The sequence below is a fragment of the Rhodamnia argentea genome, chromosome 8, assembly GCF_020921035.1.
Source record: "Rhodamnia argentea isolate NSW1041297 chromosome 8, ASM2092103v1, whole genome shotgun sequence".
NCBI lineage: Eukaryota > Viridiplantae > Streptophyta > Magnoliopsida > Myrtales > Myrtaceae > Rhodamnia > Rhodamnia argentea.
The window spans coordinates 4,739,109-4,760,199 of record NC_063157.1 but is presented as its reverse complement, the minus strand read 5'-3'; the positions used below and the strand labels follow the sequence as shown (position 1 = coordinate 4,760,199).

The window sequence follows — 21,091 nt, the reverse complement described above, 5'->3', positions numbered from 1 at the left end:
TCGCTCACCCACCCTTGCCGCCCACCACCGATCGTCACCGACCGTCGCCCACCGCCATCACCGCCGCCACCACCGATCGCCGCTGCCGACGATCGCCGCCTCCCACCACCACCGACCGTTGTTTTTTTTTCAAAAAGTAAAAACACTTTACAAAATTCATTTTTCACCAAACAACATTTACGTCAAAGTTGTTTTCCAATATATTTTTAAAATACACTTTACCAAACACTGCTTGCATTTTGAAAAAGGCCTTTAGCCTAAAGGTATTTGCATTTTCTCAAAGTCCCTTGGCCAAATGCTGAACCAAATAATGTCACGTAGATTTATATACAACCAGCTTTTCATCCTTTTCCTAAACTTAAAAGTATTATTTTCTATATTCAAATTCCTGAGAGAAGTATATTAAAACAACTGAAGCACAGCAAGTGACACACAGTTTGAAAATATTTCCTGACAGACTCCAAGTAGAACACATATTGAAAAAAAAAAGAAAAAGAAATCTCCCTCACCATCTCGTCAAGATGATGAAGAGCGAAAGGCGCAAGGATTGGGGCTCTGTCTCAAAGAGATGTCAAACTTAGGATAATATATGGAGTGGACAAAGTAAAGGCAAAATAACATTACCCTTGAATTTACCTCCACGTCATCCTCCGAACTGCCGCCATCTTATAAGGCATTATTTTGGGATAGGATTCAAATCGAGAACCACCTATTTACTCCCCATTACATTACGAGGAACGAAAAAGCAATACGCTTTGCGAAGCACCCGCGACACGGTGCTCAAGACCACTCATTTCGAGCGCGTAATTGTCAAGTCATTATTTGCATTTACTCGAGGGGGAAGTAAAGTGGTAAAGTGGCAAAATCAGGTTCCGATATTTATACTACCGTGGATGTAATCTGCCTTGATTAACAAGAGTGAGATATAGACAGCAACTTAAAGTTTGATTTCTCAATCACTCTTCGAAATTTAAATCCCGTGAACTTTATTCCATCTCATCGTGATTTTCACACTTTATTCGGCGGGCATCACCAGTGTTAAATTATGTCTCGAGTTTGAGTCCAAAATCTGACTAAAAAAAAGATTTATTTATATTCTGTTGGAGAAGATAAGCATTATTATTCTTGATCGGTTTGACCGATCGTGATATGCGACCGGACGGCTTCTTGATATCGGGTGCTACGTGATGGAAAAGGAGGCACACATATATTATTGTTATTATGTTATTGTGGGCCCCAGAGAGTTCAAAAAAAAAGGGGAAAGGCCTTCGTAAGTTATACGTATATGAAATTGTGGGGCCCAGTTTTGTCAGAGAGAGAGAGAAGTAAAATAAAAAGGGCGTGAGTTGTTTTTAGGTTATTTTTTTCCTCTAGACAAACGAAAAGTGTGTGCAGAGTGAGGGCTGCACAATACAAGACCGAAGCCGCACAAGAGAAAAAAAAGGCGAAGAGCAGCCGCGCGAGAAAGAGGAGAACGTGAGGGACGTTCTGGTATTTCGGCCGTGCGCGAGCTATTGCCTTAGGCTTGAACACCGATCGGTTTCTGCCTTGTGAGTTTTTTGTTTTTTTATATATTTAATTAAGTTGTTTATTTGTAAACGCTTTGGGTTTGGATATAATCTAGGTGCGGGAAACACGAACGTATCGAGCTATTGTAATCGCAATTCTCCGATTATAATGGATTGTTCTTACTGGCTTTCCTGTGGATGTAGGTACCGATATTCGGATAGAATCACGTAATCTCCGGTGTTTTTTATCGTTATTTCTCTAGGCTTTTTACATTGACTTATTTACAAGATCCTTCTTAGTTTTCGTGCGTTTTTTATTACGTAAAATTGACTTATTAGAGTCGCCTATTTGGCTTTGTTATATCAAGTAAAGGCGCACAAAAGGGCCAAAAGAGTGTGATAAATGCCCACTCTATGTCGAAGCAACTCCGATGCAATGAGTCCATTGTTTCGATAAGCAATTTTTATTTCCTTAAACGAGAGAAATCGTTGATCGCTGGACATTCTCGTCGCCCAAATGCTGTCCTGCCAAGGACACGTGGCCAGTGCACCACCCCGTAGCTTAACTCGATTAAGCCCTTACAATAGCAAAATCAAGGCTAGAGCCGTAATCCTCGCGTCGTGACCGCCTTCAACCTCGTATCTGAATTTTTTTTTTTTTTTAAATAACGTGAAAGAAAAGTTTTTACGAAAAGAAAATGAAGGTTAAAAAGATTCCGTTGCCGGGACTTGAACCCGGGTCTCTCGGGTGAGAGCCGAGTATCCTAACCAACTAGACTACAACGGATTACGTTCATTTTGTAGGGAAATAATCTATATAGATCATAAGCAGGAGCGAAGCCGGGACCGTTCAAGACGCAGGCGTCCGATAAATCCCTCGCTCTCTGCTCTCCCTCCTCCTCCTGTCCGTTGCAAATGCTCGTCGACATTCTCGATCGTCTCTGAGAAGAAGATAAGCGCCAAGAACACCCAGCTCTCTCTAACCGCAATCTGGGTATGGCACCCCTGTTTCTTCCTGAATCGATTTTGTTTCATCACTTCTGCTTTCTCCTTCCATGCTCAATCGGAAGCTTGTCCCTTTTTTAACTCTTCGTTCCTAGGACCAAACGGGTGTTGTAGTAGTTTTTCTTTTGCCCGCCCTTAGGTCTTTTCTTGATTGTGGGTAAATTACTGAGGACTTCGTTGGTCGACAGAGTTGCAGTTGCCCAGCGTGAACAAGCAAGCTCATTTTATGGTTACTTCTGAAACTTTCTCGCTGGTGAAAGATTCATCGTGAAACGAACATCTTTTAATTTGAGCTGGGAATTCTTTATTTTTGGCTCTCAGTGGTTTCTTGGACCGAAGCACTGTAGAAGAAGAGCAATATCCGCTGAAGTGTCGGACTTTCTTGGCCCTCTGAGGTCGTATCTCGTCCTTGGGCTGCGATTGTCGAGGCTGTCCATGATCTCTCGGGATAGAACATTGGGAGTGTATGCTGCGAAAATGCAAGTTCTGGACGAAGCTAGAGTTTAGTGTACTCTTTAGGCATAGTTTGGGTGCAGCATGTGATCATTTTAGGGAATTTGATGAATGAGAAGCCCATGCTTGATGCCGTCAGGTCAGCACTGTCTTTACAAAGTGCAATTGGTGTAAATGGATGATGTCGACTGACAATCTCTATGACTTTGAGAGTGTCATGGCAATGCAATTTCTTGACTGCCCGTATAGAAATGGCTAAATGAAGGGTGAAGCGGTATCTATTATTTGGTGCTGTTAATGCCTGCAGTGAAATGTTGCGCTACTCATTTTACAAAACTGATCCTGTTAATTATATGCGCTCTGAATTTGGACTTTGCAGAGAGATTGCCGATAGCTAACAAACTGAATCAAAGATGACAGTCTCTGGAATAACTGTTGGTCCGTCAAAAATTTTCTCGATACCTGCTCGAGGTGCCAATTCCTTATCTGTAGAATTCCCAGCCCTTATTTCTATTGCAAGACCTAAAGGAAAGTTCAGGTCCCTGCATGGAGGAAGGTATTGCTCCCTCGAGGAAACTCTCATGGTTATTGAAAATGAATCATTCGGTTCTTTCCAATTCTTATCTTATTTATTGGGTTTGTTCCTTGAAATATGCAGCAGACATCAAGCTCTAGTGATCAGGTTTGCAATGGATGCTTCTTATAGCGACCCCACTGGTATCAAATGCTTCATCCTTTGTCGACAAAAAGTTGATTGTTGGATTGATTTTCTTCTCTCCCATTCTAGAGCTATTGGAGAATTAAGGTGTTAAGTTTGACAGAAGCAAAACAGTTTCTCAGAAACACAATTTTGGAAAAGCCTTTGAAGCTGGTGACTATTGTTAAAACAAAGGTGTACTTTGAAGTGATTAGATAGAAGATTATATGAGTAAATTTTTGTTCCTTACTGTACCTAATATTTTTGGTCAAGTCTTGATCGTTTGGTCTGCCTTCAACTTTTGGATAGAGGTTGCTGCTACAGTTGTTTGCATTTATTCAAAATGAATTAGGCAATGAGCTACTTCAAGAAAGCAAGATACATGCCCACTTTACTACCATCTTTATTTTGAGCTCTCAAACCTATTGGCATTCTTTAATCCTCGAAGTGGAACTTGCATTGGGAAACATTTTCCAGGTCATTTGTTCCTCTTTCTGATATTTACGATTTACCTTTTCCTGAGTTCTGTCTAGCTACGGAGTGAAGGCATTACAGAATAAAGGCATGAAGATATGTTTGACTCTTTTTTCATGGTTATCAATCGATATGAGCGTGTCATTTAACTTGCATGCAGTATACAGATTATTAATAGTTGTTCAAAATGTCAAGCTCAGTAGGACTAATAGGTCATTCTGAAAGGATCTGTAGGTCTTAAAACCGTTTTGTATTTGCCTGTTGAAATGCTTATTTTCACGTTGAGTTAATTCATGTTTAGTCCAGGCTAAAAAAATTGATGCTTTATCAAGAAAAACTTGAGCTAATTAATGATATGATGTGTCGTTTTGCTCTCCATGTCATTTCATCCTATTTACTGGCCTCTTCAGGTTCAACCGTCTTTCCCAGAATAAATGTAAGGGACCCGTATAAGCGGCTCGGAATCAGTAAAGAGGCCTCCGAAGATGAAATTCAAGCCGCAAGGAATTTCCTTGTCCAAAAATATGCAGGACACAAGCCCAGTTTGGATGCAATTGAATCTGCGCATGACAAAATAATCATGCAGAAGTTCTACGAGAGGAAGAACCCAAAAATTGATGTCAAGAAAAAGGTCAGGGAGGTAACTCAATCCCGTGTCGTGCAGGCTGTAACGAGCAGGTTTCAGACTCCGTCCTCAAAGTTCATCATAAAAACGGCTGCCGCATTTGTAGTACTCGGACTTCTCACCGTGCTTTTTCCAACAGAAGAAGGCCCCACTCTTCAAGTAGCCATATCCCTAATAGCTACCATATACTTCATACATGATCGGCTGAAAAGCAAACTGCGAGCTTTCCTCTATGGGTACGTAGATGACATACTATTAGTGTTCTTCATCGATTTCACTCAACGACTATCTCTAGCTATTTTATCTATGTCCATTTTGTATATTCCTGGCCTGATAGTTGTTTACTTCATTCCTCGCCATACATATATCGTTCTTGTCAATCTTACTGGTCCATACGTTGAGTACTTGCAACAGATGAGTTAGATTCATGATTTGTCTCCCATATGCAGGGCTGGTGCCTTCATTTTGTCGTGGCTACTGGGGACATTCTTGATGGTCTCCGTCATACCGCCTTTGTTTAAAGGACTGCGCGGTTTCGAAGTAACAACTTCGCTTATAACCTACATTCTGCTCTGGGTTTCTTCTACTTATCTGAAGTAGGAAATTCGGCGACCTTCGAGAAGACCCCAATTTTGGTTGAAAGCGGCCTGATATGAGAGTGTTCTTGGTTTCTTCAATCTCCATCTTCATGATGGCTCTTGACGGTAATCATGTATTGATTGACAGCGTGAGCCTCCTTCATTTGTCTTCTAACATCTGTTCCATGAACTTGCTGGTATAGGATCAACAGTTTTGAGATGGCTGTTTTATGGTTTGCAGAAGGAAAAAGCTGTGAAAAATGAAATATAGTGACCCTTTGACTATGGTCAGTTTGTGCATTCCATTCTTCTGAAACTCATCTTTTTGGAGCATGATGTCAGGCGAGCAATGATGTTTGACGTTGTCGTCGTGGAGGGAAGTCACAGCTTCATGAGAATTTCTTGTGGGGCTTACTGAGAAGTTGGTGAGGTCGACTAATGGTAGCATATTTGTTTTAAAAAAATCGGTTTTCAAATATGTGACAATCTGAAAGTGATTGATTAAGTGTTTTCTATTCATATAACCAACAAGAATCTGGTAAATCAATTTGCAAATGTAATGTATATATAATTGTTAATATAAATGTCACTAGTTAGAGTTTCATCCAAATACACTACGAAAATGCACATTTTGCTATTAGTAGTTTCTAACGGAGGGCTTTTATAAAACCAGAAGAGTCTCATTAGGTGATTTTCTTATGGTTTTTTTTGTTAACTAAATGTTACCAAGGTACTTGCAACACTCAACCCAAATCTTCTACCAGAACGAACAGAGCTTGCCAGAGCATGTGAAGGGACTGAGGATGATTTGCTCTGTCGTGTGAAGGTGAACTCACTCCATTGAAAACTCAGAATTGGCATGAACGCGCTTGCGGACATATCCGATGAACCGTCATAACATTTGCTTGTAAAAGTGGTTGAAGTGGCTATCAGCTTGAACGCTAATCCACGTTACTGCAATAAAATCAAGAGTAAAAGAGAGGGTCTCTTTCCATATACTCTTAACCTGATTCAATGCTAGTCTTTCACATTGGAAGATGTCGAAGCATTTCCAGCTCGGGAACCTAGCCCTCATGGGGCAGAAACGATTCGTTTTAGCCCTTATGAGGTCAAAGAAAGCAGACTTCTGTGTACTTCATCACATCACGTGAAAGGCAACATTTTAAAAAGAGGAAGATGGCAGTATGAAGATTGACCTTTATAATTAAAGTGAGTCACTACAGCCGATGTACATGGTCGGAGTATTTATTCTATATTTACAGTGATAGACAAGAGCAAATAAGCATGAGCAGGATGAGGGTTACAGTTCCCTTGATAAATTAGAATTAAGCGTCTCCTGAAAAGTCCATCATGGTATCACGGTTAGGCAGAGAACGACCTCCCAAATTCACGTATACTGTGAGCATGCACTTCAGATAGAGCTCCTACCGCCGCCTTGGCATTCAGACAGCCACAAGTCTATGTTTTCTGTGATCTGTTGCCTTACTTTGTGGACCGCATCTGGGGAGCTGCAGTTCTGGGCATTGCCTGAAGAAACACTCGGAACAATGTAAACTTAGAGAATTTTCTTTCCTAGAGACAAAAGTAATTAAATTGCGCATGATATTTGCTTTTCCTAAACTACAAAAACACATCCAAACAGAAGTCATTCTTATTAAGTTGGCAAGGGCTAACGTCAATGTCAACTACACCAGTAACTAAGTGGCCAGTGGCCGGGAAAACCTTTGCAGGAGATCAAATCAAGGGTTAAATCCTCACTGATCATGCTCAGTTGCCACGCCAGGAGGAGATAGCCATGGACATCATGGGTATTGAAGAAAATAATCAGATCTTAGAACCGTCAGGACCATCAAAAAAGCCAAAATGAGAAGTAAATAGGCGTGGCACATGGTCATGTCAGCAAATTATTCGTGCAAGAATCAAACTGAAATTCCCATTTTCCAAAGTGATTGACATTCAGTTCTACTACAATACACAACTCTGCAAAACGCAAGTCGCCCATTGAACCAGCATACAGTGATCGTGACCAAGAACATTTCGTAAATGTATGCAGCATGTAAGTCAATTCAAGCCGTCCATACCTTCAAGGCTCAGAGGAGACTGTGGGCATCCTCGCATATCAGTTCCATGTCCACAATTATGACACGAGATGAGGTAGGAAGGCACTGACATTTCAAAATCAACAGTGATTACAGCATGAAAGAGCAAAAGCAAGAAGTCCAAAAACCATAAGCAATGCAATCCCACATGAACATGTAACTGGGGATGTACTAGACCAAAGAAGTATTATGTGGAAAGATCTCTGACAGTTTACAAAGGCACTTTATTTTATATGCTCAACCAAAGACATGACGCACCAGGCAATCCTTCATCATCATTCAGTCTAACATCACGGCACTGCATAAATTGTTATACATGTAATTTAAAATGGCAACTACGAAAATTGATATTCACGCAAGAAAAAGAATAACAAGATAATGCGATTTGAAGTTCAGATTAATGTCATCATGTCAGGGAATGTGTGTGTTAAGCATGTTGCTAGCTTAAAACCAAAGGGAAACTTCACGATCACGTTCTACTCTCTTCACTAATTGAAACCAGTGGCTAAACTAAAATTGGTAAATGGTTGGCGAAATCATGATAACTTACTATCTGATGAAGAGATCTGTTTTGAAGCATGCCGCCATGGATCTTGAGAGCCATTAGTGAAAATTATCTTGGAGCCTGAAAAGTTACACCTTAATGTCAAAAGTATGCTCACACGTTTATTCTTCATAAGACATATGTTACATATACAATATGTGCCTATTTCCTGACAGCATATACTCGTAGGAAAAACTGTTGCCTAAGAGCCTAAGACGTTATTAGAGCACAATCATGCGTCTGAATCTGACACTCTTGTATTCATTATACATATTCGTCTATTCCCTAATTATTTCGTGGATGTGTAAGGCATAACTTATACTCGAGGTGGAGTATAGAAAAAACATGCCAAATACATGTTAGGAGCCTGTTTCTTGACAGCTTTAACTTTTGGGGAAAATCGTTACCTCACACTTCTTTTCCATACTCACAAATAGATATGCATTTCTACATTTCATTTGGCTTATTGTCCCCATTACTTGACCAGATTCATTTCCAGCGCTTGATATGACTTTTCAGTATTTATGCAGGAAAAAACCCAACAAACAGGATTATACGCAACAACCTGAAGGTCGTCATATACACATACTAATAGTCTCAGCTCGATAGTCAGTTTACCTAAAAGAGTCCCAGAAAACAGGGAATAGACACTGCATGAACGTCTTAAATATATTAAACAGTTCCATCCATCTGTGCTTTCGTGATTGTGTGTTCCAGATCGTGTTTCTTCAGGTGTCTGGTTTATTTGTTGCTTGGCTTTTCATGAAAAGGTTAAAGCTCAGAAATTGCCAGGCAGGAAACCCAAATCTCCCAAAAGAAAAATATCAGAGCTTTTCGAAATTACAGCGGCATCAAGAACCAAATATAATTCTGAGATGCAGGGATGATGAAAAGCTAACAAGCCAAACTAGAAAGATTAGTGCCCAGACCTGCTATTCTTGTGCCTCCGTAGTACAAATTTGTTGCGTCAACATCAGGATATATTCCCTGGCCGAACACGTTCTTGCAAAGATCTAAATGGTATCTGTTGCAACACGAGAAATATAGACTTGGCTATAAGATCAAACGTTGAAAAGTAATGAAACAAGGAATGAACAGTATAGAGATGAGAACACCTTGTGTCAACTTTTGACGAGCGAACACTGTCATTGGTGGGGGCCACCTGAAAGTATGCAACTTCAGTGCAAACTTGGAACCACCACAACCGATCACTGCTGTCTTCAGTAATAGCTGTGTTCTTCAAGCGATTCTGACTATAATGTACGCTCTCTGCAAAATTGTCTTTAACATATTTGGCATATGCACCCTGCATACGCATTTTAGTTTGGCCAGATAAAAGTCAGTGAAGAAAAACTAAAAAGGAGGAGCACACCCTCCATTTATTTTAGGCTTCCCAGCTTCACTCAGATAAAGCTTGAATCTTCAATCACACTGAAAATCTGTTGACACAGCCACTCCGCAGAAAACAATCGGTTTGCAAATGATGGCAGATATTATAACTTGGTGGATTAGTAGTAGAATATGATAAACTATTGCACTTGTTCAAGCATCATAAGACAAATCGCTCATACATGTCAAATGGATACGTGGTTGCTAAAAATGAGAAATCCTACCACATTAGAAGGAAAATGTTAATTTTATAGATGGCGTAGAACTAATAGCAAACATCATACTCTCCAGGGGATTAGTATATATGTGGAGAAATTTCATTGCCTCAAGGAAACTCTTCAAGCATGCGTGAATGATAACCATGCCTTTGGTCTGTCTAAACGATCTCAACTCAAGAAACATCTCCCAAAAGTTTTCAAGTAGGCTATTCTACTTTGCAAAGTTATTGAAATTATATGCAAGTTCTAATCTGCTCATTGAGCATAAGGGAAATAAATAGTTCGGAGGTTTTGCTGTTGAACTATCAATTAGAGGGAACCTTTTATAACGAACAGACACCTTGAACATTTACTTCCTTAAAAATCTAGAATACAACACAAGAACAAGGTTAAGGTTGGAAAAAGTTGCTTACCACCAAATCCTCTCCATCCTTCTTAGCTTGAATAAGGGGGGAGCACAATTTATCAGGATTTCCATATTGGAACTGCAAAGCATGAAATCTACAATATCATTACCTTGTAGAGAATCAAAATAAACACAACTGAAAAAATGCATGCTTACAGCTGTGACAGCAGCATCTGCCAGGAAATACAAGAAGTCGCCATCAATCTTAAGCTGCAAAGGATGAGAATGATTACTTTCAAAAGGAAGAGGGATTAAAACAGATTCCACTTTCAACATCAGCTAAACATGTTTCTGAAGACGTAATCGCCATATCAAGCAGAGAGGAATTCGAACCTCAGCAGCACCAAAAAACTCCTTCAATGCCTTTCCATTTGATGCAAGTCGTTGCTCAACAAGTTGATTTACTTCCTGCAATGCAGCCTTACAGTCTGCTCCAGCTGAAACACCAATCTAAAGTTGGAAATAGAAAGTTCTATTTAGTGGGAGAATATTTGCAGGCATTTCCGAATACGGATCTAGTGAAAAATCATAAAGGGTAAAGACAGCAGCCAGATATCAAAATGCACCTCACAACCTAATCATAATCACCAACTTCTTGGCCTTCTGGCAAGTAAAAAAGAATAATACAGGCAACAAAGATTGTCCTTACCTGCTGGTCAAATTGAGGGAAATCGTACACAGCTTGAACAACGGCAGAACTTGCAAGGCTTCCACATGTCAAATGAGGGAACTTAAGACGAAACCATGCACTGAGAGCTCCAGAATATGAGACTCCAAAAACAAACCAGGGGTTTCCGGCATCAGTTCTATTGAGCTTCAGATTTACTGAATCCTGCACATGGTGTCAAAGCAACTAACTAGTCAGACAGCTAGCAGACTTGATGTGAAAGGGAGACTCACTCCACCACACAAAAAGTAAAGACTTTATAGAAGAAATGCTAAAAGTTTCAGTCAAAAGAATCTAGCAAATGACTCAGCCATATGGTAATCGTCCTGAAAAGCTGCATGTTCATTAACGCGCAAAAGGCAAGCCCTCCTTCAACATCAAACTAACTTTTTGTGCAATCAAAACTTTTCGAGGGCAAGCACCACTTGCAAACACTTGACAATCAAATTATCTGAGATTCACAGGAAGGATAGTGTAATGCCAAAGCTTCTCATTCCAGCAATCGTTTTCCAAATGCATTAATACCCATCAGAGCTCTCACTTCAATCACACAAAAACAAATGCAGGTCATCCAATTGCTCAGAGGGATTTTCTCACGTCATTAGCACAGCATGCAAATGAGACCTACATCAATATCTGCTCCCATATGCTAGATTTTCAATCAGCTCTGGATCAACATCTCTTTGCAAGAGAACAAGGACACTTTTACCACATCCCAGTCATAGCTCAGAATGATACTAATTTTGACTAGTAATGACAGACTTCAGTACTTCATTGATATTTCTCCAAGTTTAAAGCTCTATTCATATGACATTTCACAGGAATTTCAGACCATCTCCCATCTGATAATCGAGGTTTCACTATAAAACATCTATCACCATTGTTATTCATGGTTAATCACATGCTTAACAGATTCAGAAACTTGCCTGATAAAATTGACGAAAGGAAGCCAAATCGAAGAGTGCCTGTTTAGATGATAAGTATTTTAGATCTGTTGTTGTCAACGATTTGAAAGGAGAACTCTTCCCATAGTACCGATGCTCAAGTGAAACCACAGCAGCTCCAAACTTCTTCGCCAAAACCTGCATGAATTAGCAATTGGAAAATTTTCAAGGCATCACAGCTTAGGATAACCATGAAATTCCAAATCCTTCACGGGTAAAATTGACTTTCAAATTTCCTCTCTGATTGGCAGTATAATGTTTGGTGGCATGCTAACCGCTTTATAGTAATTTGAAGATTGGCGTGCTTATGCTGGCCAAAAGCTGTAGAACACTGAGCTAAGTAGCACTTACACTAATATAGTCATTCACTATCCCATTACATGCAGATTCACCGCAGATTTTCAAAAATATCGGTCCATCTGGAACTTGGAAGTAGTCTAGGAACTCATAGTAGCGCTGTGCAAATTGACGATGATCCTGAGAACAAAAATTCAATTTCCATGAGTTAGCAATAGCATGATGCCCTCTTTTGAAGATCATTGTAACAGAAATTCAGCTATAGTGCTCCACTGCATTTCATGTTGAGTTGCTTCACAATAATCCACGATCACAACCATGACAAAAAAACTTCAACTTCAACTTCAACTTCAAAGTTAAAAAAATAAAAATAAAAAGAGTGCAAATTTCGGTGTATGCCCAAAACCACAATAGATGATAACATAATCAAAGTGTGTAAAAGTGTAATATGAACGAAAAGAACTTAGAGATAAAAGCGACGCAAAACATGGGCAAGATCACTAGTTTCAAAATGTTCTTAACTATTGGCCTTTTGTACTTATTTTGCAAACTGTATCAATGGATGGGCCTCTGAAATCTTCGAATTCTCATGTGTGTTTCACTAAAGAAAATGTAGAAAAATTTGTTCGAGTTTATAATAAGTGGGGTTGCCGATAAATTCATTATTGATTGAGTCAGCGGATGAAATTAACCAATATGAACAACTTTGTGCAGCGAAAAAACAGTTTATTTCAAGTAGAACCTAATAATCCAGGAGATCCGACGAATCGTTACTACAATTCACAAGCAAATTGATCACGTCCTCCAAACTCATTTAGTTCAAAGTCCAATCGGACTAACCTTCCCGCTGAACCGAATTGAAAGGAAAACGGAAGCAGGAATCTATTAAAACGACAAAAACTGATGGGTGTTCGCAATTCAAGCAGCTCATCCCCGAGGACACCAACCACCAAACATCAAGCGACCGGTTACACAAACATCCACATGAAATCGAGCGGAACAAAAACCAAGATCATCCACAGAGAGAGAGAGAGAGAGAGAGAGAGAGAGAGAGAGAGAGAGAGAGTACATATGGAGAGAAGTGATCGAGGGTTTGGTTGAACCAGAGCTCATCCTTGGTCAAGTAATTTCCGACGTCGTCGCCAGAAGATTGGTGAAGCAAAGTCCGTTCCTTCACGTAGCCATCGGACAGAGCCACGAACATCAACAAGAAGAGAGGAGTCAGTATCGAAATCGGGCTCATCGTAGTCCCCATGGAAGTCGCTTCTTCTTCTTCTTCTTCTTCTTCTTCCCCTCTCCTCCTCAAAAGAGAATCAGTTTTTGCAGAGGACAGGGTTGGCTTTCTCTTCGTTGTCAGCAATCAGATAAAAATATCATTTTTTTTTTCAGAATTCCATCTGTCTCAATTTATTAACGAATATCTTAATCTCACCATTTGACCCAAAAAAAAAAAAAAACAATCTAGACAAAAAATTTTCAAATAAAGATATGAAATGAAGGAATTTCTCAAAAGATGATGCAAAGTTCGTATCATCTTAGATAAAGCTTTAAGTTTTTAACTTAATTTCGAATAAGGACTCATATCCACTAGCCATTCAAATCTTCGCAGCTATGTAATAATTTTGGCATCTCCGTTACAATTTCCTTCAAAAAAGTAGCGTACAAATCCAGCTTGCATGGTTAAATATGACATGATTATTGCGTCACTGCATATTACTACATAATGAAAGTCGATGACAGTAATTGTTTGTAATCAATAGAACCATTGGCTTGGCATATAAAACTGGCCTCATGATTGGTAGAGATATATACTGTGTCCTGAGTGATGATGGACAATATGTCTGGATGTTTTTGAAATATGAGACATTGATAAGTCCATTATTGACGCCATTTGAATTGACGAGTTATGAGAATAATATTGAGAAGTATAATTGAAATATGTGAATGAGTGGTATTATAATGTTGCCAAATAGATGAGGAAATTATAGAGGTCGATGATGACCCCGTGTATAGGTTAAAATTGCGAGATGTAGCAATTGAGGTTAGAGTACTCAATGAAGCATAGTAAAACCACATGATGTGAAGAGAAATTCACCATAAGAATCTTCCTTTTGAGAATGGAGTAAGATCGAAATTTCGAGGACGAAATTTCTTAAGGTGGGGAGGATTGTGATAACCCGAAAACCCTCACCCGCTTAAAAGTGAATTAGCATTTAATGAGTTGGAATTTTTTGATAAGCTTTAAGGGATTTTTATCTGGACTCAAAGGTATTTTTGAGGAATTATAATTGGCCCGGTATTATTTTTAGGGACATTATGTGTTTGATTTAGGCCCCATTGGATCAAATCTATTCGAAATTAGGACAATCGGGGGAAAAGCACGATGTGGCTGCATGGAAAGCCACGCATCACCACCACATGACACGTGGCAATGATGGTACCACATGTCACGTAGCATGACACGTGTCATGGCGGGACACGTGTCGTCGCGCAGTGAGGCGGCGGACATGTGTTGTCGCCTAGTGATTTAGGTCAAGCTGATGAATGCCCTAAGGCGACCGGCCTTTAGCTACTTCCCCTATATGAACTTCCGGAGTTAGTTTATTCGTCGTATGATCGTCGGATCGTAGTTACTTTGCTTCCATATATCCTCAAAAGATTGTCGACCGCCTTTGATCGTCTACTCGACCCGCTCACCGACCGCCATTCGTCCTTTGGTGCGTCGTCCGACCATCGTGCGCTCTTGATCGCCTTTGGTCGTCGCCACCGGTGCCATATGTTTGCCCTAGCCATAGCCATTCGCCGCCTTGGCCATTCGGTGCTCTAGCCCGTTGGGTCGTTTGTTCATCTACCCGTTTGTTCGTCTGTTCGTCTATTCACTTGATCGTTCGTTGTCTTTTCGAATAATCGAGGCAAGCGGATTGCTAGCTCTTATTACTAGATTATCTATGGTTTTGCGATTGTGAGCATTGTTTATGGATCTGTTGTGGCTATGATAGCTTTGATGTGGATATTCCGATGTTCCGAAATTCTATTCTTGAATATCCTAAAATTCTGATTTGATAGATCTCGAATCGTGGTATTTATGACTCTGATTTGGTTTGTCATTGGATTTTGATTGTTTATATCCTTGGATTCTAGTTTGATTAAGAGATTCTATTATTTGAATACATTGGATTCTATCGTGGCGACTTTGATTACAATTCTGCGATTCTATAGTTGGTTTAGTCGTTTGGCCTAGGAATCTTACTTGCAGAGAAGTTTTGAGCTTACTCTCATAGATAACACCTTTTTCGGATGAGTAAGCTAGTTAGAGGCAATGGATGATGATGCTGGAAATCGGAAGTAGATTACCCCTTGTTATAATCTTCCCATGTGAATGTTGTAAATAAGTGGAGTAGTTGTATAACTATGTAAACAAGGATGGTTGATGTGGTTGAATAAACGAGATACAAATAAAAGTGTATAAGTCAGTTTGCTAAATGATCTTATTGATTGTTGAATGTGTATCCGGTTAGTAAAACCATGAAAAGCCATATCCATTGTAGGCATGCCTGTCGTTTGATGTTTTGTATTCTATGCACTTATGCCCATGTGACCGTCCCGCTTTTGCATACGCCAATTACTCCGAGTAATGAAAGGTTAAGGTGATAAAAGAGGTTAGCATGCATTCCTAGCGGAACTGTGATGCTACATAATTGGATCTAAATTTAAGTTTGGGATGACCTTTTTTTTTTTGCGAGGGCGAACATAATTTCACGTGGTATCGTGCAATATTGCGACGATCACGCCATTTATTATCATCCGTGCCAATCACTTCGTAGAATTTTCAACACTAGTTTTCATGGAAGACTTAAACGAATATTAAATTTATCTCGTGGACGAAATGTGGTCCTTTTTATGAGAAACGAGATGTCGTGTTAAAAAGTGTTTTTGCTATAAAAAAGTTATTATTTAATTAGGTGTTTGAAATGCCGTGTCAGAATTGCCCCGTAGTTAAACGGAAATGGATCCCCTAACATTGGGGATCCATGTTAGGGGTAACATAATTCCTTATCGGGTCGTCCATTTCCCATCGAACTGTCAACAATCACTCGCGTCAATAAAAAAAAAAATTTTCCACCCAAAAATTTCCCCCTCTCAAAATTTGAATTGACTGATTGTTGATAGTCTAATGGAAAATGGACAGCCTGATAGGGAGTTATGTTACCCCTAACATGAATCCCCAATGTTAGGGGCGGTTGTGAGGGAAACCGCCATCTCTTTCTATCCCTTCTCTAATAGGTTTTTATTTTATTTCTACTTTCTTTCTCAATGTGCATTTACCGATTTTTTTTTTTAGGACTATCTTTTTCTTGTTTTTATATATCACTCGGATCTACCCTTTAAAGGGGTGATCGGTTCCCTATTCGGTCTCACTTAGGAATTGAAAACCAGATCGAAAGGACCGGTTTCTAGTTTTTGTGAACCGCTTGCCAAGCGATATAATAGAAACAGTGAATTATTAGTAGAGGTGAGCAACACGGATTTTAATTTTAGTATATTTGTTAAAATTTGTTTGTATTCAAGAAATGAAATAAAAAAAAAACCGGTGGATAGTTAAGTTTTACATTAGAGAAATAAAATAATAAAATAAAAAACTGGCGAGTCCGATCCGGTACAAGTCTATATACTATAACATAGTTGACCTTGATCCAATGTACTATTTTTTTTTCGTGGTGTAAAGTCAGTGTCAAATTACGCAATGCAATTGGTTTCAAAATGTTAAGGGGCAAGCTGAAAATATTGAACCGTGAGAGGTCAATTTACCACGATCCCAAATCTTGAACCTCAAAATTCAATGCTTCAATGTTACATAAAAAGCACTCGACCAAAAAGAAATATCATATAAAAAGTCTAATTTTAAATTCTGAAATCTAAAGATAAAGAAAACAAATAATGGCAATAAGCCATGCCAAATATCCACCGTTGTCTTTTCAAAAGGAAGCAGAGGAGGACCAAGGTGGCGACGGCTCTCCCAATCATTAAACATCAAATTCTAAGTAAATGTCCGAAGTGCCCTTATTTTCTCCATTAAAAATCTAAAGCGGCGATATCAATTTCAAAAGATGGCATGACTCACCATTTGATTAGGGGCATTTTCGTCATTTAATTTTTTTATTTACTTATTTCTTTATTTTTGAAAAATTTAAAAGAAGTCTAAAATTTTGAAAAAAGAAACACGGTTGCTGTGTCCGCTGCCTCACCACCGGGGTCGCAGTGCCTTGGTGAGGGCCGACGACCTCCCCTGGCCTTGGCCAGACCTTGGCGAGTGTCTACGGCCCTCTCCCGGCTCTGTTGAGGGCCCGCTAGCCCTTATTTGAAGCAGCTATGATCACTTCAGGCCTTATTTTAAATAATAACCGTTTCGAGCCATTATTCCGAAAAATAATTGTACTTTAGGCTTTTATTTAGAATTTTCCTTTAAACGTGTACTAAAATTTATCTTGCAATAAGTTATTCCGTAAAAAGTAAAACTTCAATTTTGCGTCCATTACTAGTCCTTTTATATGATCTTTTTTTGTTGTTGGAACTTATGGTATTCAAATGCCCTTTTCATTCAATGGAGTTTTCATACTTGAATAGAAGGGTAAAAAGATGTCTTCTAGCAGTCGGTTCTTTATTAAAAGAATCTTAACCCCACATATTACACAGGGAACAATATAATAAAACATTTCGGCAATTTGAAAAATTACTAAGCACGTTTTTTTTTTAATGAAAGACATTCTCATGAAATAATTTTCTAAATTTTCATGTGTTTGATTTGCTGAAAATAAATGATTAACGGAAAAGATTTTACGTTCTAGTAAAACAACTTTGCGTAAAATTGAGGAAAATAATTACTCCTTAAATCTTTGTTTACATGAAAGTTCGCATAGAGCTTTAATATATTTTCCTCCGTCAAGAAGTTTTTTTCTCGAATCAAACACCGAAAGAACTAGAAGTCCAGAAAAATTGGAGATACTTAATAGACAAAAAGATGACTATGTGTTTATTGAACAAATAGACTCTTTTCATCAGATTTTCTCATTATCTTATGAGGGAAAACCATTTTATCCACCTTTTGGGAGTGCATAGTTTAGGATAAATAGTAATCACTCATATTTTTTAAAACACATATGGTAGAAGAGGAACATGTGATAATTAATCACCCTTAAGCCCTTCAACAACCAATTTATGACACTCATGAGTCTTTAGGTCCTTTGGTATTACAAACCTTGGAAAACAACTTGACAAAGTACTTAAATTTCGAGCAAACTATCAAAATTAAAGCATGTTGTATTTGCTGCTGCTTCTTCCTTCAGTCACCACTGGTCTTTTCCTTTGTTGGAACTTGAGCTCTCAAAAGGAGAAGTTCATGATGTCCATGCTGAGGCTCTCCATCATCATGGTCTCCATGAACCCGCAGCTGTTCGTGGGCGCTTTGCCGAAGCTCCCGAGCTTGGGCTTGAACGGGCAGGAGGAGATGGGGAGGATCGGGATGTTGTCGCAGTTGCAGATCTCGACCATGTACCCGTCGGGGTCGTGGAAGAAGACTTGGTCCACCTTCACCCCGGCTTCCTCCACCACCCCGGTCACGTACCTCACCCCCATCTCCTCTAGTCTCCTCTTCACTAGCCCCACGTCCGTGCACTGTATCAAGAAGGACCCCGTTATGGCGACGGCCACGCTTTCTAAATCAATGCATGCGCCGAAAAATCGCGGTCCCATATTGGTCTGCGATCTCTTTTGAAACAAATCCTTTTTACAATTGAACCGCTAGGTCTAGTAACTCAAATTTAATTGCGCCTTATGGTAGAGACTAATGCTGCATCAAACTTACTTGGAAAGACATGTGGTTGTCCTTGGGGTTGATCGGACGTGGCTCATCGATGGCGTCGTTTTCCTCAACTGATGGGTTCTCAATCAAGTGTATCCCTATTCCATAGTTGTATAACCTGCGCTTCAAACACCATAACACCCGCAGAGCATCATGCACATGCAGGAATGGGACAGTGCGAAAGTGAAATCATGCGTTTCGTATCAGTAACAGGAGAGAGAGAGAGAGAGAGATAAAGACAGAGAGCGAGACGGACCAAGCTCCATTGAAGTCGAAAGAAGAAGGGCGCTTGATGAGGACGAAGCCCAGAATGTCCTCGTAGAACCTCGCCGAGTCCCACACGGATCGGCACATCAACGAGACGTGGTTCAGCGAGAGGAGAGGCAACGCTTGGCGGCCGCCCGTCACTTCCTCAATCTCCATCGTTGCACCCGTCGTCATCTTCTCTCTAAGAGCTTGGTCGCCGTTCGTCACCTTCTGATTCTCCTCGAAAAGTTTCTCTATGTTCTTCTTCTTTTGGTCTCGCTCGAGCATATGTGATGAATGGGAACGAGTGGCCATTAGTTCCTTTTTAAAGAGAGAGAGAGAGTCATTTTGCTTTAACTTGAAAACTTAGGCAAAAGCAAAAAAGAAAAAGTGTGCGCGGCAGAGGAACTTTCCTCGCAGATTCTCCCTTGGGACAAGGTGCATGCCTTTCGTATCAAATTATGTAATTTTAATTTGGTTTTCTTTTGTTTCGTACACACCATAGTGTAAATGTTTAATCACCGCCGACTCTATCGAATGTAAGTGGTTCGTGTTCCGAAGCTCATTTAACACAGCGAAATTATGTCACCTATATTAATGAGTTCTTCGCGGTTCTTTTTTATCTTCACCGAGTGTAGCAACCCTTTTTCAGTCTCGCACATATAAAGTCATTACCGAAGCTATGGTTATGCGCTCGATACTCAGGTTGCCTCGCGAGAATGCGCAATAATGGTGATTCGAACTCAATTAAGCCTCGAGCATGGAGTACGATATGCTTTATCACTCGAACAAACCCTTTGAGGCTGCGTTTTCCCTTTGTGAAAACACTCACCATGTCAAGATAGAATTTGCTTTGCTTTGCTTCATTTTAATTGTTGATCAGCTGACAATCGTCGAAAGCTTTTGAGCATGTACATAAAGATCACATCCTTGGCGTAGATGCACGCAAGTTTTTTTGGCCAGTCGTAAAAGCAATCCGATCAAGAACAACGTGCCGCAGGATCTGGTATCGATCGAGTCACCTGGAGGCTGTGGCAACTGATGGAACAAGGTTCCAAAACCTGAGAAATTTCCAGGATGCTTCCTCTGATCCGAAGACGAAGCCCCCCTCCCTCCATCCGTCCATCATCGATCTCTCGACGCGTTTGTCGCCGAGAAAGCTCGAGAAGAATCCAAGAAGCTAAACAGCGGACGAAGCTGCCCGTCTCTCCGACCAACCACACGCGTGGCGTGGATCGCATTTTTGCGTGCGCGCCTGATCTTTGCGCCACCCTAATTTCCAGCTGGGGATCATTGTGGCGTGCGATCGAATACTCAAGAACTCTCCCTCGAATCGTTACGATGGGGTCATTGCCACCACTCAGTTCATTAATGCTGACGCGGCGTTATCGATACAGCAGTTGCTGGCAAGCGGAGCTGACGTGGCGCCCGAGATCTATGAAGGGCGGAGAGAAAATGTTGGTTAGGCCAATTTTGCCTCGTCGGCAGAACACACCTTTAATCCCTCGCCACATGTCTAGATGGGGGGCTCTCTGGTCAGTCTCTTTGTCTCTCTCCGATGTGGTGTCCGAATAAAAAAAGATTGGCCAGTGCCCCCAACCTTGACATGCGGCTGGAGTGTCTTATTAGGTAGGCCAGTCTTGCCACATAGGCGGACACTTCAAGAAGGGCGATTAGACAACATTGAATACGGTGTTCCTCTTTGAGCCCTTGATTTGGTTAGGTCATCCGTTGCACGGTTTGATGAATTCGAAAAACTATGACATAACGTACAAACTTTTAGTCGCTATTGCGAAGAAAATTCAGATTTTATGTAATAGAAGCTAATTATTTTGATGCTGAATGTGAAACTTTTCCGGTAACAATAATTTCTTAGAAAATCAACAATTTAAAAAATATTTTTCTGACTTTAATCATTGTTATTTTTCAAAAAAATGAGAAGATGACAAATATTTTCATTATTAACGAGAACTCCTACCTAACTATTTTTGTTAATAATGAGCATATTTTCCGTCACCTCTTTTCGTAAGGGATATAAATGAACAAAATTAGGAATTTTTTTTTCGAGATCGATAATTTTCC

The 21,091-nt window shown here is 40.0% G+C and overlaps 3 protein-coding genes and 1 non-coding gene across 7 annotated transcripts; 1 reads left to right on the top strand and 3 right to left on the bottom strand.

Annotated features, from left to right (window-relative positions):
• Nucleotides 1-2,222: 2,222 nt before the first annotated feature.
• On the bottom strand, nucleotides 2,223-2,295 carry TRNAE-CUC. Its single transcript has one exon. It is a non-coding gene; the product is annotated as a tRNA-Glu (tRNA).
• Nucleotides 2,296-2,375: 80 nt separating this feature from the next.
• On the top strand, nucleotides 2,376-5,645 carry LOC115741314 (protein CHAPERONE-LIKE PROTEIN OF POR1, chloroplastic). 2 transcript variants are annotated; one of them, XM_030675171.2, is made up of 5 exons: nucleotides 2,376-2,502; nucleotides 3,346-3,522; nucleotides 3,628-3,683; nucleotides 4,548-4,998; nucleotides 5,212-5,645. In XM_030675171.2, exons 2-5 carry the CDS (start codon nucleotides 3,380-3,382, stop codon nucleotides 5,360-5,362), a joined length of 801 nt encoding a protein of 266 aa, XP_030531031.1. In that variant the 5' UTR covers nucleotides 2,376-2,502; nucleotides 3,346-3,379; the 3' UTR covers nucleotides 5,363-5,645. The 2 variants fall into 2 exon arrangements, with proteins under 2 accessions (XP_030531031.1, XP_030531029.1); XM_030675169.2 differs by having other exon boundaries at nucleotides 3,625-3,683.
• A 957-nt stretch (nucleotides 5,646-6,602) lies between these two features.
• Nucleotides 6,603-13,261, bottom strand: LOC115741278 (probable serine protease EDA2). Of its 2 annotated transcripts, XM_030675103.2 has the most exons (13): nucleotides 12,974-13,261; nucleotides 11,959-12,084; nucleotides 11,590-11,745; nucleotides 10,646-10,828; nucleotides 10,330-10,446; nucleotides 10,153-10,206; nucleotides 10,004-10,075; nucleotides 9,099-9,289; nucleotides 8,913-9,007; nucleotides 7,990-8,064; nucleotides 7,422-7,505; nucleotides 6,769-6,867; nucleotides 6,603-6,676 (listed from the first exon to the last, which is right to left on the bottom strand). In XM_030675103.2, the coding sequence occupies exons 1-13, from the start codon at nucleotides 13,157-13,159 to the stop codon at nucleotides 6,666-6,668; spliced, it is 1,449 nt and encodes a 482-aa protein (XP_030530963.1). In that variant the 5' UTR covers nucleotides 13,160-13,261; the 3' UTR covers nucleotides 6,603-6,665. The 2 variants fall into 2 exon arrangements, with proteins under 2 accessions (XP_030530963.1, XP_030530962.1); XM_030675102.2 differs by having other exon boundaries at nucleotides 6,606-6,867; nucleotides 12,974-13,260.
• A 4,804-nt stretch (nucleotides 13,262-18,065) lies between these two features.
• LOC115741313 (glyoxylase I 4-like) lies at nucleotides 18,066-19,339 on the bottom strand. 2 transcript variants are annotated; one of them, XM_048283387.1, is made up of 4 exons: nucleotides 19,250-19,306; nucleotides 19,020-19,204; nucleotides 18,767-18,881; nucleotides 18,066-18,576 (listed from the first exon to the last, which is right to left on the bottom strand). In XM_048283387.1, exons 1-4 carry the CDS (start codon nucleotides 19,295-19,297, stop codon nucleotides 18,286-18,288), a joined length of 639 nt encoding a protein of 212 aa, XP_048139344.1. In that variant the 5' UTR covers nucleotides 19,298-19,306; the 3' UTR covers nucleotides 18,066-18,285. The 2 variants fall into 2 exon arrangements, with proteins under 2 accessions (XP_048139344.1, XP_030531028.1); XM_030675168.2 differs by having other exon boundaries at nucleotides 19,020-19,339.
• Nucleotides 19,340-21,091: the final 1,752 nt, after the last annotated feature.

Coding starts and splice junctions, on each gene's coding strand:
- LOC115741278 (XM_030675102.2), bottom strand. CDS start 13,159: ATGGGGACTACGATGAGCCCGATTTCGATACTGACTCCTCTCTTCTTG. Junction 11,746..11,958: donor TAGTGAATGACTATATTAGT/GTAAGTGCTACT, acceptor TAATTCATGCAG/GTTTTGGCGAAGAAGTTTGG. Junction 10,207..10,329: donor AGTTTTTTGGTGCTGCTGAG/GTTCGAATTCCT, acceptor CATCCTTTGCAG/CTTAAGATTGATGGCGACTT.
- LOC115741314 (XM_030675169.2), top strand. CDS start 3,380: ATGACAGTCTCTGGAATAACTGTTGGTCCGTCAAAAATTTTCTCGATA. Junction 3,523..3,624: donor AGGTCCCTGCATGGAGGAAG/GTATTGCTCCCT, acceptor TGAAATATGCAG/CAGACATCAAGCTCTAGTGA. Junction 4,999..5,211: donor CTGCGAGCTTTCCTCTATGG/GTACGTAGATGA, acceptor TCCCATATGCAG/GGCTGGTGCCTTCATTTTGT.
- LOC115741313 (XM_030675168.2), bottom strand. CDS start 19,324: ATGGCCACTCGTTCCCATTCATCACATATGCTCGAGCGAGACCAAAAG. Junction 18,882..19,019: donor TTCGACTTCAATGGAGCTTG/GTCCGTCTCGCT, acceptor TTTGAAGCGCAG/GTTATACAACTATGGAATAG. Junction 18,577..18,766: donor ACAACCACATGTCTTTCCAA/GTAAGTTTGATG, acceptor TTCTTGATACAG/TGCACGGACGTGGGGCTAGT.